This window comes from Gymnogyps californianus, chromosome Z, assembly GCF_018139145.2.
Source record: "Gymnogyps californianus isolate 813 chromosome Z, ASM1813914v2, whole genome shotgun sequence".
In the NCBI taxonomy this organism is placed as follows: Eukaryota; Metazoa; Chordata; class Aves; order Accipitriformes; family Cathartidae; genus Gymnogyps; species Gymnogyps californianus.
Window position 1 is genome coordinate 23,926,761 of NC_059500.1, and position 16,164 is coordinate 23,942,924.

Consider the following 16,164-nt stretch of genomic DNA (forward strand, 5'->3'; position numbering starts at 1 on the left):
AATCAAAGAAATGGCATCAAAGTGTGGTGAAAATGGCAATTATTACCGAGATTGGTTTCATTCAAAGTAAAGCATAAAGTAGCTTTAAACAATCTGCTTTAAAATGCAACTTGTATTTAGAATGTAATATGATTTTTTTAACACAAACGGAACAGAGCACTAGATCATGTAAAAGAAACAGTATAAACCCTGGATATGTCTTTAGATTGCTGCATTGCTATTAACTGGAAACGCTTGTAGATTTTGCTTTGCTGTTGGGATGCAGAATACACGTTTGCTTTTCATTGTGTAGCTTCTTAACACAGTTCTGGCTTGAAGAGAAATGCCTGGTGTAACATACTCAAAACTGCAGAGCGCCAGTCCCAAAGTTCTCAGCCTGTTTCAACAAGTCCTCTCCCTTCTGCCCACTAGGTTACTCCTCCTTTCAATACCTTCTGATATAATACAAAAGGTAAACAAAAGTGACAGCCAAACTGCAAGTGAGGATCACACAGACATTAACTCCAGAAATTGTCAGAAAAATTCAAATAAAATTGAATTTTTTTCTTTGTGAAATAGAGTATTTTGAATTGTAGCTATTCCCAAGAGCAATGTTACTAGAGTTGATCTTCCACTTGATTACAGAAGCAAGTGAATATACACAACCTGTAAATACCAAATAAAATGAGACAGCTTGATACAAATATTTTACATTTATTGGAAGAGTACAGTAAAAAGGGGACTGCAGACGCATTAGTGGTAACTGGTCCATACGAAAAGACAAAGGACTATTCAAAAAAGGTCTGCAGTTTACAAGAATACCGAAATTGTTTGGTAACAGCCTAGGAAAATAAAAAGTTCGCTTGAGTTCAAAAGTGTAACTTTAAAGTATATAAAAAATTGGCAAATAAATAAAGTTAAAATGCAGATCTATTTAAAATTATAAAGGACAGACAACTGGTAACTGTATTACATAGTTATCACTTTCAGAATTGCTTAAAAGCCAGATAAACTCACAAATGTTTCCTTTTTTTTTACATGTGTACTTTTGGGAAGAAGCACCCATTTCCAGTGTTACGTATTATCGATCTGTTTCACAAATATATTATTTTTAAACAACAAAGAGTATACAAGGTGCTTTACCTGATATTAAACTTGCTGGTGCATACTTTGGCACAAAATTGAACAGAAATCTAAGCACGTTTGCAAATGGTATCTGTGCCCCACTCAAGGTTACTGGTGTCAGAAGTCTTGCGTGTGCTAGCAGGTCAGTGAACCAACCTTCCCTCCCTTCCCCAACACCCCTCCTCCGTCTCCAGCTGCCTACAATTATACAAAGGAAAAGTAATACATGCAACTGAAAAAACAGTAGTACTACCAATCTTAGTCCAAGTTTCATCTCTGGAAGTCATTCAAACATGCATATAACTACACACTCCTTTAACACAAGGGACAAGACTGGTGTTTATTGTTGGCTTTCAGTCCTCAAAATTTCTTTGTAGGAGTCTGCCTGCCTTTTGTGTCCTGTGTGATGAGCCTATATAATGAGTTTCTTCCTATTACATGTTTTTAGCATTTTATTGAAAATTAGGTGGGAAGCTTGGTGGAAAAAACAAGTTAACTTGTCAGTTACAGGTAATGACACAATTAACAGTGGAAACAGATATGTTTGTTCTAGTTGTTCTGTCTATTGAAGACTTTAAATCTGTGACATGACCAAGCAGGAGATGGAAGGAAGGAAAATAATGCAGAGACTCCCCATTGTATATTGCATTTCTGCATTTCATGACAAAGCAAAAAATGCCACTACTTCTCCTTAAGCACTACAACTTCAGGAGATTTAAGGAATTAGCCACACTCAGAGATAGAGCAAACTTCCAGTTTCCAGTGGATTTATTAGTGACTTGTAGCGTGCGTAGGCGTATTATAAAGAGCAGCCATGCAGACTGCAAGACCTCCTATGGCATCCTGGCTGCATCCACGCTACGTATCAGAATCGCTGGCAGCACCTGAGTTGGCTACTCGAACTCAGCAGTTCCCTTCCCTGATAAACTGGAGAGGAAGGAAGATACAGTTCTACCTTCCTGTTGAGTTCAAGTCAAATACAAATATTACTATTGCAGAGATATCTTGAGCAAGGAATACTGCTTTTCAAACTGTGTAACAGGTTTTAATTGAAACAATTACTTTAGTGATATTGAAAATGCATTAAGCCATATCAACTCAGACACCTAGTGAAAGACCAGTTCCCCGTAGACTTTTACTGACCTAGCAATGCTTATCTTCTGAAGTTGCAAGTCTCAGCGCTTCATGGTGGTGGTGGCTGTATAATTACCAGTATAAGTAAATGTTGTATGATATACAGAAGTCAAAATTCTAAAAGCAAAATGGATGACAATAATGAAAATTAACACTATTCGGAAAGGTCTGTTAAGAAGAAGGAAGTTTACAACAAGGCTTAGTTGGAATTAAGTCACTGCTGTTAATTTTAAAGACATTGTTTGGATCTGGTCTGAAAGCAAAATAATTCCTTTTTTAAGGAGCATATTTAGCTTTATATTGTTCCCTAGTAGGAGCAGGATGCTCTGTATTGTAAACTAGACAGTCAGGAATGTTGTTTTTCTGCTATCTTTTACGATGTGGACAATTCATGATATATTTAGGGTTTGTAACTTGATTAAAAATGTGATTTGAACAGTGTGCTTCACCTTGATTCACAGTAACTTCAATTTTCATACAAACACATTGCCACAGGTATCAAGGCATAACAGCACTACAATATATTTGAGTCAAACAAAAGCAGGGATGTATTTGAACTCTCCTGTCACAAGAGTAACTTTTTTGAAGTGAGTGAGTGAAGGGCACCATCTGTGTACATGGAGCCATCAGAATTAGGAAATGTTTTGGAAATGCAACAGGCCAGATTATTACAGCAGAGCTCAGCTAGAACTGTAAACTTACTGCAGCCCTTTTTAAAGAGCAGAAAGATTCTTTAAGAATAGAAGCAAAAGATCAGAGTGAAGTAGTTTACGTATCAGTAATCCAAGGATTTTGTATTACTACTGCATTTAACAATTATGGAATTCTCTATGTTGAGAAAGACTGAGCTGACTGTATATAAAAAGACAGTAGTGTGGATCTTTCTTTTTTTAGTGGTGGAAACTTCTGGCTCATACTTTCAACATGTGTAATCTAGAAGGAATCACTGATCAATCTGATTTTTCTTTTAAAAAGCTTAATTGCCTTAAATTGATGAAGGGTTTCAATGGAGAAGTATGCGCTGTCTCTCTTACCGTACTCACAAAACCTAAGTAAGTTATGTATTTATCTGTAAACATCTGTAGTTCTAAAACTAGATGACAGTTCCAGATAGTAGCAATTTAGGAACACTTTTTTCCAAGCCTTCTTTGCTAGTAGCAGTGTGAGTCCTAGGTTATCATACTGCTTCACAGGTCATATTTATCTATAAACACAAAGCCAGTTATTCCAAGTTTTATTTACAAACCATTCAATTCTGGGAGGACAGAGGAAGAAATAACGTAGTTCATGGCTCTTCTATGGTTTCACTTTATGACTTCAGTCAACTATATTTGAGGGCTTTATTTATCCATTTTTTGTAAGTATGGCTAACAGTTTTTGATTTAGAGAAGGCATACATAATCTGAGATCTATAAATGAACTACTCTCTCGTAGCTATAATCTGAAACAGCTGCAAAATAACAATGCATGTAGCTAGCAATCTAATCAGTCCTTTATCTGACAAAAAAACCCCCAAACCATCTGAAAATTCTAACTTAAGTCCTGCCTAGATGATGTCTGAGAAAATGGTGTTCTAAAACAGCTAATAATATACAACTTCCTGAAAATGAAACAACTCAGAGTTAACATCCAAGTTCTACACCTGGACATACATTCTAGTTAGAATTTTATGTCAAAGAGACAGAGGGACATAACAGGGATATAATGGTAACTTACAGTTATTGGTGGAGGTAACAGCAAATATATTGCTGAACCTTCCTGTTTTATGGATTAGTAGTAAGGCTGAAATACAGAAATTGCTTTTGCTTATTTGACAGAGAACCAAAACCAAGTTGGCTTCTAGAGTCAAAGCTGTGAAATTTTGGGGGATTAGCTGCTGATTTAAAGACAATGTCTAGCTTCCAGCTCCTGTTCTATGTGGTGCTTATTATAATGAACACAATGACTCTGATAACTGAATGTAGAAGTTAAGGAAAATGTGGGAGCTACCAGGCAGAACTTGCTGTACTCTTCAATGAGTGAGTCTTCCCTTCCTTGGTCTGAAAGTAACGTTGGGTGTTGTTAATGCACTAATATGCAATGCTGAAAAGTATGTAAGAGCTGGAAATCGCATGTGCATTATCAGTTTCAGGAAAGAAACTGTGGCAATACTTGAAAGACTTTTCAGAATGTGACAAGTGAAAGGACTCTTCTGCTTCAACTTAGAGCTTTGAGCTTTTTAAGCTTTTTTTTTTTTTTTTTTTTTTTTTAGTTTTTTAGAAAGGAAAGCTATCCTGGGGGAATTCTAGTACAAGATTACAAAAAATATTCTTTACTGAAGTTACTCTTAAAGAAGCCTGATAGCCTTCTGATGTTGATGCATTTTTCTTATAAGTTGTTACTGATGATTGTTTAAGGACTGCTTTTTTTACAGTAAATCTGCAGAAGGAAACCAGAAGAAAACATTTTTAATAGAGCTGATGTTCCAAATTTACCAGTTCACTCTTAAAAACTCATGGTTGTTTGGAACTTCAGGAATAGTGGACTCGCCCTGTACCTTCTAATTACTAATTAAAGTCCTGTATTCTTGAAAGTGAAGGACTGCATGAATATGATTCTAAGAAGAAAAAAATATGCACCTTGGTTGGTAGTAGGGGTATTCTTCCCTCCACATATCTCAACTTGCCTAGCAAGAATGCTTCCAACAGTATCACATGTCCTTTTGTGCTTTAGGAAAAAAAAATTAATTGGTGAACTCTTCTTCTAATAGCAAACTATTTTATGCTCAGTTACAAAAATGTTACAAATCCAAGTGTGCTGGCATAACAAACATTTCTATTGCCTACAAACAGGACAGCTGTTACAGAAAGTGAATTCTCTCAATTAGCCTCTTTATCTTCATAATGAGTTATCATTATTTGTGACAACTAGCCATTTTCAGAACTACTGCTCTTGAATATCATGTTTGATGACAGTATTTACACACTAACTCATGTCTTCAAATATTGCACTGTTTCAAGTGTGTCAGTGGCACTGCCATTTAGAGGACAGGACAGCAAGAATAATGGAAACAGGGCTAGCAGTTAATCACTATTGTTAATATCCATGCAGCAGCACATCTGGGAAAATTTGGGGAGGGGGGAGACATTTTTAAATGCTTCTGAGAGTTGGTTACTCTGTAACCTCAGGAAAGTGTTTTTTTCTTTAGTATCTTTACAAGGGGTGCAAAAGGGATAACAAAATAGTTATAAGATAACAAATGGATAACTTCATAGTCAGTTTTAGTGACATTCAGTAAGTTTTAGTGATGTGCTTGTAGGATTTGAGTAAGCATAACCGGTGGTCAAAGACATGGATGAAAAAATACTTAAGTATAAATTTCCTTAACCAGTTTTCTGTTTCTCATCAATAAGATCAGGCTTACTTTACAAACTGCATTTCTTACTGATAGCCTTCTGGTGATGCATGTTCCAATAACAACTTCCAACAAAAAATACTAGGCAACTCTGCAAAAAGGCAGATTTTTGTTAAGAAGAAATGCAATATAACTATAGCTGCTAAATGAAAAACTAGTTCATTGGTTTCGTTAGAAACTAATGAAAATGTACATTTCAAAGAGAATGTCTTGGTGGGATGTTGTCTCTACAAGATCACACTTTGCTGAAGCAATGTTTGTCTTCAGACAAGACACTTTTCACTATTTTACTTTCCATAAAATTGAAATGCTTAGGAATCCTCATGATTTCACTGATGACTGAACTCTGAAGCTAACATGTGTGCTTAATTTCTACTGAAAACAAACTAAGGATGCATTTTTTGCCCTCAAAACAATCTTTCTTAAAATTATGAATGCAATTTCTTGGAAAAAGATGACAACAACAGATAACCTGTTGAATTCCATCTCACTTTACAGGCTGAGGTATTTCTACCTGACCCTTAACAGTATTTGGTTTCTCCCACTTAACAGCGTAAAAAATTCAGGATTCCCTCAGGGTCCCCCTGGTTGGGACAGTGCCAGTACAAGAACCTACGTGAAAGACTACACTTGCAAAAGAGACCGAGTCTTAACTTTTTGTAAGTTCTCTAGGATAAACACAGTACATAAGCCAAATGACCAGTATCTGGCTAACCTATGAATAATGCAAGACTAAGTCATCAAAAGTCCACAGAAAGCAGATATGGCGGCTTTCGTTCTTGAATACGACTTTTTTTTAAATTACATTGTATGGCAGGTTGGTTTGTGAACTCCCCTGCCAGAAGTTTACAAAAACTTAAAAACAGTATCTATAGATATGGATTCCACTTCCTAAATTGTATAATTGCAATAATTACAAGTGAGACATGATTAACAAGTTCTGCCACAAACTGCCACATTAATGATAAGAAAACAGTTTAAATAATTGAAGGGACATGTACCTGTGTTTAAATTTGTTCTATATCTATAAACTCACTCTGGTATTGTCCCAAAGACTTATTATTTTTGAACTGAACTGATGCCTACTTCAGGAATAATAATAAATTTTCTTGCTGCTGTAGAAATCCCATATTTTAAAAAGTCTTTAAATTTAAACAGAAGTGTGATATGAATTAAAAACATTAACTATTTCAGAATAAAATGAGTACAATTTTTATCTTTATGTGAGAGTCAGGATGGTGACCAGTTAATTTAAGACAAATAAAACAGTATTTTATATTACAAAAATAAAACAGTATTTCTTTGCTGTCAAGAGGGCATACAGCAAAGAAACAGTTTATCTCTTTCACAGAAGAAGAATATTAACTCTCCAGAGAAGCTATGAATGCTGACAGAGGAGACACGGTTATCCTTACTTGCAGACTTCAGTGATGCATACATAAGGACTTGCAGTTGGATGAATCCTGGATCTTTCCAAATGATTGTGGAACATTCCTTAAATCTTAGTACACTTGCATTTGCATTAGCATACTAGCAAATTAAGGCACAAACTTTGTGTAATACTTAAAAGCATATAAACTAACAAGAATGTTTCCCATTGTTCTTGAGAAATATCTTTGGGCTACTTGGAAGTACAGAACTAAGTAAATACATCCAGTATGCTTATAAGGAAGTTTAAATTTATGCCACCAAGTTTTCCAACCACTATACCTTCATGGGTACGTATATGCTTCCTTAGCTCCACGAAAAAACATCACTCAAGAAATGCAAGAAGCACTCACCATTCCTTATACTTGGATGCTGACAGTTCCACCTCAAACGCAGGTGATGTGCTCCAGCACGATCATTCATTGTTTTATTTGGACACTAACTCCAATGTAACAGAGAAACTCTTCTAGACTACACATATTTTGGTCACACATACCCCTTAAACATTACCACTCAGTATTACTATAAATACACTTTAGAGAGCAAAAATGTTGTGGACAATAGAAAAGTCACCTTAACAGAAATAAAAATGTAATGTAGCCACTGACTTCACTACATCTCAATCCCACTGTAACAATAAAATATAGGGCTAATAAACATTCCAGATGCTGTGTTACTTACAGTCCCTGTTTCTTACTTGCACTAGCAGCAACTGGCATCCCTTGATCCAAAAAATTTTAGTTAATTCTTAGAAAAATTTTAAGCACCTTAACTCTGGAACTCAGACCAGGATACTGCAACTTGTTCCTATTTCTATGTAGGGCCCTAGAAAATAATTCCAGCTGCAAAGAGGACCCAGAGCCAGAGTAACAAACTCTGCCTTTCCTCCCTCCCCTAGTAAGTGTTTCTTCTTTCTGGTGGAAACTTTTTTTTTATATATACAAGGTTTTTATTCCTGGTGGCATTTAAGACTTGCCTGTCTCCAGTCTTAGGAAATCTGATCGCAATAATTTAAAAAAGCTAGGAAGTTAGTATTTCTACTCTGCCTTGGTCAGCCTGTCAGAGCCTCTAAACATACTTCTTCATTTTGGTTTCTTGAACAATTTCCTCATGCCATACAGAAGTAGTATTTTCCTTTGGACACTATGCATGGAATGTACTTTTGCTTAGCATAAACTTTTGTAGGCTCCAGCTGCATTCTGACAATTATCACCAATTTAAGGAAAAAAATCAGGATCAAAAGCAAATCTAGCAATTCACATTCTTCAGCTCCTCTAAGATCAATGATATTTGTTATCTGCTGCTGTCATTAGTAAACCTCTTTCTGTTGGCCTTCTGCTTTTACATATTCTTTGGAAGGCAGATGATTTGCAGCATTTCTTAACAGGTGTAGTCAAGACTTGATATTGGGTTTTTCGTTTCTTAAATAAACATAGGTCATTGTAAAGGAGACATATTACTGAGTACTGATGGCTTTGTAGGAAGAAAAGGCGTGGCTAAAGTAAATCACATCAAAAGTCAGAAGTATTTACTACAGTATGGTAAGAAATGCACAAGTAACTCAATTTTCTACAAAAGAAAATTCTGGATTTCACTGTTCAGTAAGCACATTTGCATCCAGAATCTAACTGACCTTCATCCTTAAAACAAAGTATCACTTAAAAATATCAGTTGCAGAAAGAATTTAAAAAATACAAAAGTTTCTAGTTGAAATACTTGTCAAAACTGTCTTCAGTTTTAAGGCCAACATGTATGACAGTCACCACATTAGAGTGCTGCTGGTGTTGACATACGGGGCAGGGATAGCAGAGTGAGAACACAGCTTAAAATAGAAAACCTCTGAAAAATGTCACTAGCAGTTACTTGCTGTAAAACAGATAGAAGCCACAGTCCCTTAAATCTATAGTATGTGCTCTTCTATTTACATGTAACCTAAATGACAATATTACTGTGACTGGATATATAGCATTTTGCAGTATATGTCTTTAATGCAGGTGTAGACATCATTCAAGATGGTACACATGTATATAAAAAACCAGTTAATTTCAAAGTAATCCTAGAAGAATATTGCAAATAATGTTGTATAAACGCATAGTGTTTGAGGGGAAAAAATTACTTCACTGGAAAATAAAGTCCCACACATTGAGCTTGGCACTTGTTTATCACTATGTCACTTTCTTTTTGATTGAAGACAGCTCTTTCTGAATCTCACTGAATTTTGGCCGGTTTTCTGGTTTGTAGTCCCAGCACCTCTGCATTATTTTATATATTTCTTCTGGACATTTTTGTGGTGCTGACATTCGGTAGCCTGGTACACAAAAAAAAGGGGAAAATGTTTAGCATTGAAAACTGATGCATATTGACAAATCTAAAAAGAAATGAGCAAAGTTCAAGATCATTGCATTAAAAAAGATCTTCAGGGTAATATGAGGAAAGTCTTCAATATATAACCTATACAAGATAGATAATTATTAAACTAATCAAAGCTGAGGTACCAATGACATTTAAGTTGGGTATGGTAAATTGTCAGCATGCTTCTCATTCCTAAGGCTGCAATCTGCATAGATTTGTTTCCTGTATCTCAGGAAGTAGCTACCTCTAGGTTGTAATTGTGGTACCTTCTCTGCCCCTCCCCCCCCCCCCCCCCCGAGGAAATCAATAATAAACATTAAGATGGGAGTAAATTTCTTTGCTCTTTTTCAAAATGGATCAACTTTTATTCTCATGCCTCTCTCCTTTTTTGCCTCCTTAAGAAGTGCCCTCCCCACTTGTACTTTATCCACTTATTTCTTCTCCCTCCTGTTTTCTTAACTCTTATATTTTCCCATCATCTTAACTCTCTTATTCTTCTGGTTTGCTTAGATAGTCAGTGGCTTTCCACACCTCTCTGCTGCCATTAACTGAAGCAGGTCTCTGACTTGGTGATGAGCAGGAGAATGAAAAATCAGTTAAGTAAATTAGCAGCTAATCATTCAGAAGCCACAGATAAGTGGCCGTTCCAGCATATCATCCATACCCTGGACCAAAGAGATGTACTCACAGCAACGAAGGCAACTTCCCAATGAGTAGGAAGTTGGGCAAAAATGTCAGGTGGACTGCACGGATGAACAAGGAGCTCCTGGACAAATTCAAGCACAAAAACAGGTAGGAGGAATACAGAAACATTGTCTGAGCATCCAGGGATGAAGTTAGGAAAGCTAAAGCCCAAATGGGACTGAATCTGGCCAGGGATGTGAAAGACAACAAGAAGGGCTTCTTTAAGTACGCAGGCGACAAAAGGAAGGCTAGGGAAAATGTGGGCCCACTGCTGAATGAGGCAGGGCGCCTGGTGACACAGGACACGGAAAAAGCTGAGGTACTGAATGCCTTCTTTGCCTCAGTCTTAACTAGCAAGACTAGCCTTCAGGAATCCCAGGTCCCAGAGACCACGAAGAAAGTCTGGAGCAAGGAAGACATATGCTTGGTGGAAGAGCATCTCGTCAGGGAATACTAAGGCAAAATGGACTTATGTAAGTCCATGGGCCCTGATGGGATGCATCCATGACTGCTGAGGGAATTGGCTGATGTCACTGCAAGGCCACTCTCAAGAATCTTTCATCCATCACGGTGACTGGGAGAAGTGCCTGAAGACTGGAGTAAAGCAAATGTCACTCCTGTCTTCAGGAAGGAGGACCCAGGGAACTACAGGCTGGTCAGCCTCTCCTTGATCCCCGGGAAGTAATCCTGGAAACGATTTCCAGGCACATGAAGGACAGGAAAGTCATCAGGAGTAGTCAGCATGGATTCGCTAAGGGCAAGTCCTGCTTGACCAACTTGAGAAAATTCCATGATGAAATGACTGGCTTGGTAGATGAGGGGACTTCCGTAAGGCTTTCAACACTGTCTCCTATAAAATCCTCAAGAAGACACTGTTGAAATACGTGCTGGATGAGCAGACAGTGAGGTGGACTGAAAACTGGCTGAACAGCAAGTCCCAGAAGGAGGTGATCAGTGGCACATAGTCTAGTTGGAGGCCAGTAACTAGTGGTATACCCCAGGGGTCAATACTGGGTCCCGTCCTGTTTCACATCTTCATTAATGATCTGGATGATGGGGCAGAGTGCACCCTCAGCCAAGTTTGCTGATGACAGTGAACTGGGAGGAGGGGCTGATACACCAGAGGGTCGTGCTGCCATCCAGAGGGACCTGGACAGGCTGAAGAAATGGGCTGACAGCAACCTCATGCAGTTCAACAAGGGGAAGTGCAAAGTCCTGCACCTGAGGAGGAACAACCCCAGGCACCAGTACATGCTGGGGGCCACCCAACTGGAAAGCAGCTTGGCAGAAAGGGACCTGGGGGTCCTGGTGGACACCAAGGGTTGAGCATGCACCAGCAATGTGTCCTTGCGGCAAAGAAGGATAATGGTATCCTGGGCTACATTAAAAGAAGTGTTGGCAGCAGGTTGAGGGACATGATCTGCCCCCTTTGTTCAGCACTGGTGAGGCCACACCTGGAGTACTGGGCTCCCCAGTACAAGAGAGACTTGGACACACTGGAGAGAATCCTATGAAGGGCCACCACGATGATGAAGGGACTGGAGCAGCTCTCACATGAGGAAAGGCTGAGAGAGCTGTGAATGTTCAGCCTGGAGAACAGAAGGCTCAGGGGCGATCTCATAAACACCTGAAGGGCAGGTGCAAAGAGGATGGAGTCAGGCTCTTTTCAGTGGTGCCCAGTGACAGGACCAGAGGCAATGGGCGCTCACCGAAACACAGGAGGTTCTCTCTGAAACATCAGGAAACACTTTTTCACTGTGAGGGTGACCGAGCACTGGCACAGGTTGCCCAGAGAAGTTGTGGAGTCTCCATCCTTGGAGATATGCAAAAGCTGTCTGGGAATGGTCCTGGGCACCCAGCTCTAGGTGGCCCTGCTTGAGCAGGGGGGTTGGACCAGATGACAACCAGAGGTCCCCGCAGACCTCAGCCATTCTGTGACTCTGTGATTCTATGAACTGTTTACCATGTGTAGCTCCCTGAGCAAATAACAGGCAACGGACAGTAAAGTGAGTTGGCACATAGGACTCTACAGCTAAATGCAGCTCCGTGACTCCATACTTACTGCACAGGTCTCTGCACCTCTCTTTCTGAAGCAGAGTATAAATGACACTGGCCTCATGAAACAGGTCAATCTGAGAAATATTCTTCCTTTGTTATATTGCATGCATCTGCTCTAGGTGCTGGATTAATGCATGTAATGTCAAAGGAGAATGGCTGGGCTCTAGGACACTTACAGACAACATAAAACGAAACTACCTAAACCCCCTTTCCTTCACAAAATTTCCCCTAGAAACTAGTTCTTCAAAACAGTGACAGCAGCAACTACTTTTTGTCCTTAAAGTGAAGTGATTCTAGATAGTTATTTAGAATTGAAATTAGCCTGGTTTAAAGCAAGCATTCAAGTGACTTAAATTCACTGAAGGCTTTTACCGATTGAGTAATTGAGATAGGTAAGATCAGGAAGAGAATCTAGAGTGTCTTACCTGACTGTCCTAACAGAAAAGCTATTATATACTGAAAACCAAGAAAACAGGCTGATAAAAGAAAGGAAAATTCCATCAAAAAAAAAAAAAAGAAAAGAATTGTTCATGGGCCAACAGGACCATTTTTCCCACAGTATAAATAGCTGAAAAAGCATAAACATACTTCTAAATCTTTGAATTTTATCAACTTCCAGAGATGATTATTCTCAGTGGATTAAAACAGAATCTCAGTACTTAGGTAGTAAGACTTGTTTTTACAAACACTCCTCTGTTCTGGAAAACATTGGAGTTTTTGATTTGGCCTTTTAAGGAGAAACTTTGATGGTCATCTACAGTGCTTATAACAAACACTGGCAATCTGTATAAATCAGCAAACTAGTTTGGTTTTTTTTTTTTTAAATCATTTAGCAGTTTTACTAGCTTAGAACCTGTTTGTGAATTACACAGTAGTACTATGCAGAGGAGGAACAGGTCTGAAATGCCACTAAAGATGATGAAAATAAATCAAAGTCCTGAAATCCTGCTCACAGTTACTTGCTACTTTAAATAAAAGCCTTTTGATTATTTTGTAAAAGAGAAATGTGGCTTTCAGTGCTCAACTAGCTTACCATTCTCCACCATAATTGCTATATTTTTGTCTGAAATGCTTTAATAGAGAAGATGGAATGATACAGATTTTTTCTTCTGGCAGTTTAGAATATTTATACCTGCATTAGCATAATCTTAAATAATTCATTCTGGTCAAGCCTCTGCTTTGCACAGCAGTAAATCCCTCCTCTCCATCTCACCTTTTAGTTCTGCAACAACGAAAATCAGCATGCTGTGAGTCTTCCATTCTTTAAGTCACTGGTCAGTATATTCCTTTTTTTAAGCCTATATATCACACTAGTCCTTCCAGAAAGCTAGATTCAGCAATTAAAAAACCTCACAATATTTTTGCTAAAGTTGCTGGATAACTTATATGTTATTTCTTTGCTATTTTATACTGTACGTACTACATCCTTACAGATCTATACAGCGTTTCTTTCACTCCCTACGAATAACTACCTTTCTCAACTTGTTCTCGTGCTTGTTGGTTGGTCATTCCAGGGTACGGACATACTCCTAAACTGAAGGTCTCCCACAAAAGGATTCCAAAGCTCCATACATCACTCTCAGATGTGTATCTCCCTAAGAAAAGGAGAGAAAACCCTCAGCTTAACGTACAGAGAAATTAATGTTTCAGATAATTATAGCCCCAAATTTTCTGTAAAGTTAAAGTGTTACATTGGCAAGCTTTAAGCAGAACAAAGCTGTAGCTCCTAATAATACATTCTGCAGATATCACAGTCTCCTGTATTTCAAATGATGAACAAATTATCTTAAGGTCAATACCTAGGAATAATATAAGCTAACTTAATTCTACAATTTGACAGACCTTACCATTTCAGCTATTTTTCATGCAAGTTAAGAATTTCCTTCCTTCTTAAGGTACAAAAATATCTTTTTTCTTTCAATATAAAAGGACAGAAAAATGTCAGTTTTTCCCCCCCTTGTTTATAATCACTTGCAATTCAAAAGATACTTTTAAAAAAACTACCTTTCCCAGTTCCCTAATATAGCATGGCAATGAGTATTCTGAGAGGAGCTACCATCAACATAGTTTGTAACTGTGAAGAGGGCCTGGTTTTCACGCTTTGAGAAACTGTTCTCTGAAAATGAAAGTATAGTTGCTTCAACTTGTTTAATTTGGACCCTGAAGAAATGATGGACCCAAACAGTTAAAGAAAAAGAAAAAAAAACCTGGCCTGCTGGTTCCATTATCTTCAACTATGCTTCAGAGATAGCAAAAGAGATAATTGATAGATAATTTAATTCCAAACCTCTTTGTGTAATGAAAGCTTTATATTATGGGAGAAGGAGAGATCTTGGAGCAGGTATTTCTATTGTCCCTGATGAATTCACATTAAGAAGGATGGATTCACATCAGAAAGTTAAGGCTCCTAGCCCTTTGCAGCAGGATCTGTGAAAATGTTACCTTAAAAATCCATTTTCAACATTACTTTCAATATTTTTCATTGTATATATGTGTCTTTATTCTTTAAAATACACATACGCTTGTGAATGTATTGTCTGTTCATCTCTAATCATGAAACAAACCAAACTAAGCCACTTCTGACTAGAAAAAAGGAAAATACATGTAAATTATAGTGACGGTGATATGACGACTGTTCTGACGTCAGAAAGTTCAGTTTACTGTTAAACTAAGTATCGCTTCCAGCTGCGCTACATTAGCTTGTGTGCCTCATAGATGGCAATTATGGACATTCACTATGCTCTTTGTAGTAAGATTAGTTTTCTTGTCTACGTATCAACTCTCTTCAGAGTTTGGCATCCAGTAATTTAACACTTTTCATTGCAATCATTCAGTAGATACAAGATAGGTGATTAGGTTTTTTTAAAGAAAGTACAAGTTCTGCACAGTTAATTATCTCTTCCACTATGACATTATCTGGGCAAAAAAAAAGGGCCTGTTCATTCACAAAAAATCCCTCCACACAGTAATTTATTAACATGACAACACAAAATGTTGTACTGGAAACACATACATATTAAATGAGTATTTTAATTTTGAGAGAACAGGAAGCAAAAATACCTACACTTGGCCTAAATATGTAATTTTATTAGGAGCTTTTAAAACATTTTTTTCCACTTGCTGGAAGTGATTGAAATCGTATAGCTCCAACCAAAAATGACGGTATGGGATGGCACTGAACAGCACCCACTGAACCAAAGGTTCAATCTCCCACAAGCTCCAGTAGCATCAGGATTTTGCTTATGACTTCAGACACAACTCCCTAACCACTCCATTTGCCCTAATCTGGTTTCTAGACTTCACAACTTGTGTTTTTTTCATTTAAAATCTTTTTGTGACTGTTATTAATTTGTCACACACAGTGAATGCAGAAGTAACTAAAAAATGAACTTTGACGTAGTTTCTTAAGCACTGTATCATTCATGTAATGGCCAAATGACCCTCTCCCTCATTTTCTTCCAACCCTTAAATCTTGCCATTAAGATGTCCGACACGGACAGTGGTTGCCAACTAGTTTTGAAATATTGCAGATTTAGTTCTATTTCACTCTGATAGCCTTAAATACCTTCAGCCTTACCTACACAAATTAATGCAACGCTTATGACCATATTATTAGGATGGTAAATGGTAAAACACAAACCAATTGTTTTTACTCACATCTTTCAAAGGACTGGAAAAAATGATCCTTCAAAAACACACAGAAACCTTCTATGACATTTTGAAAGTTGAATATTAGATTGCTGAACACATTAACAAACGTTTGAGAGAGCTTATTTTCCAAACACTACAGAAAATCACTTAAAGCTGCTTGAGTGTGTATGCATTTTAGGAAACACAAAATAAGTAGATGTTAATCAACAATCCTCTCCTCTCCTGTACTATGCAGAAAAAAGACTCAAAAGTACAAAGTGAAGGTGTTGTCACAAGAGCCTGTTTCCTGCTTAATGTAGTCCACTGAACTGCATACGGCTATGAAGGATAGGTTTCCATTATATATCAAATAAACTGTA

At 37.6% G+C, this 16,164-nt stretch overlaps 1 protein-coding gene across 1 annotated transcript in view; it reads right to left on the reverse strand.

Annotated features, from left to right (window-relative positions):
• Positions 1 to 9,023: 9,023 nt before the first annotated feature.
• FER (FER tyrosine kinase) overlaps positions 9,024 to 16,164 on the reverse strand; it is a 170,648-nt gene continuing 163,507 nt past the window's right edge. The window contains exons 18-19 of the mRNA XM_050912701.1: positions 13,627 to 13,749; positions 9,024 to 9,368 (exon numbers count right to left, since the gene is read on the reverse strand). Of these exons, the coding sequence (XP_050768658.1) occupies positions 9,226 to 9,368; positions 13,627 to 13,749 (266 nt within the window). The 3' untranslated portion in view covers positions 9,024 to 9,225. The remainder of the gene's footprint in view (positions 9,369 to 13,626; positions 13,750 to 16,164) is intronic.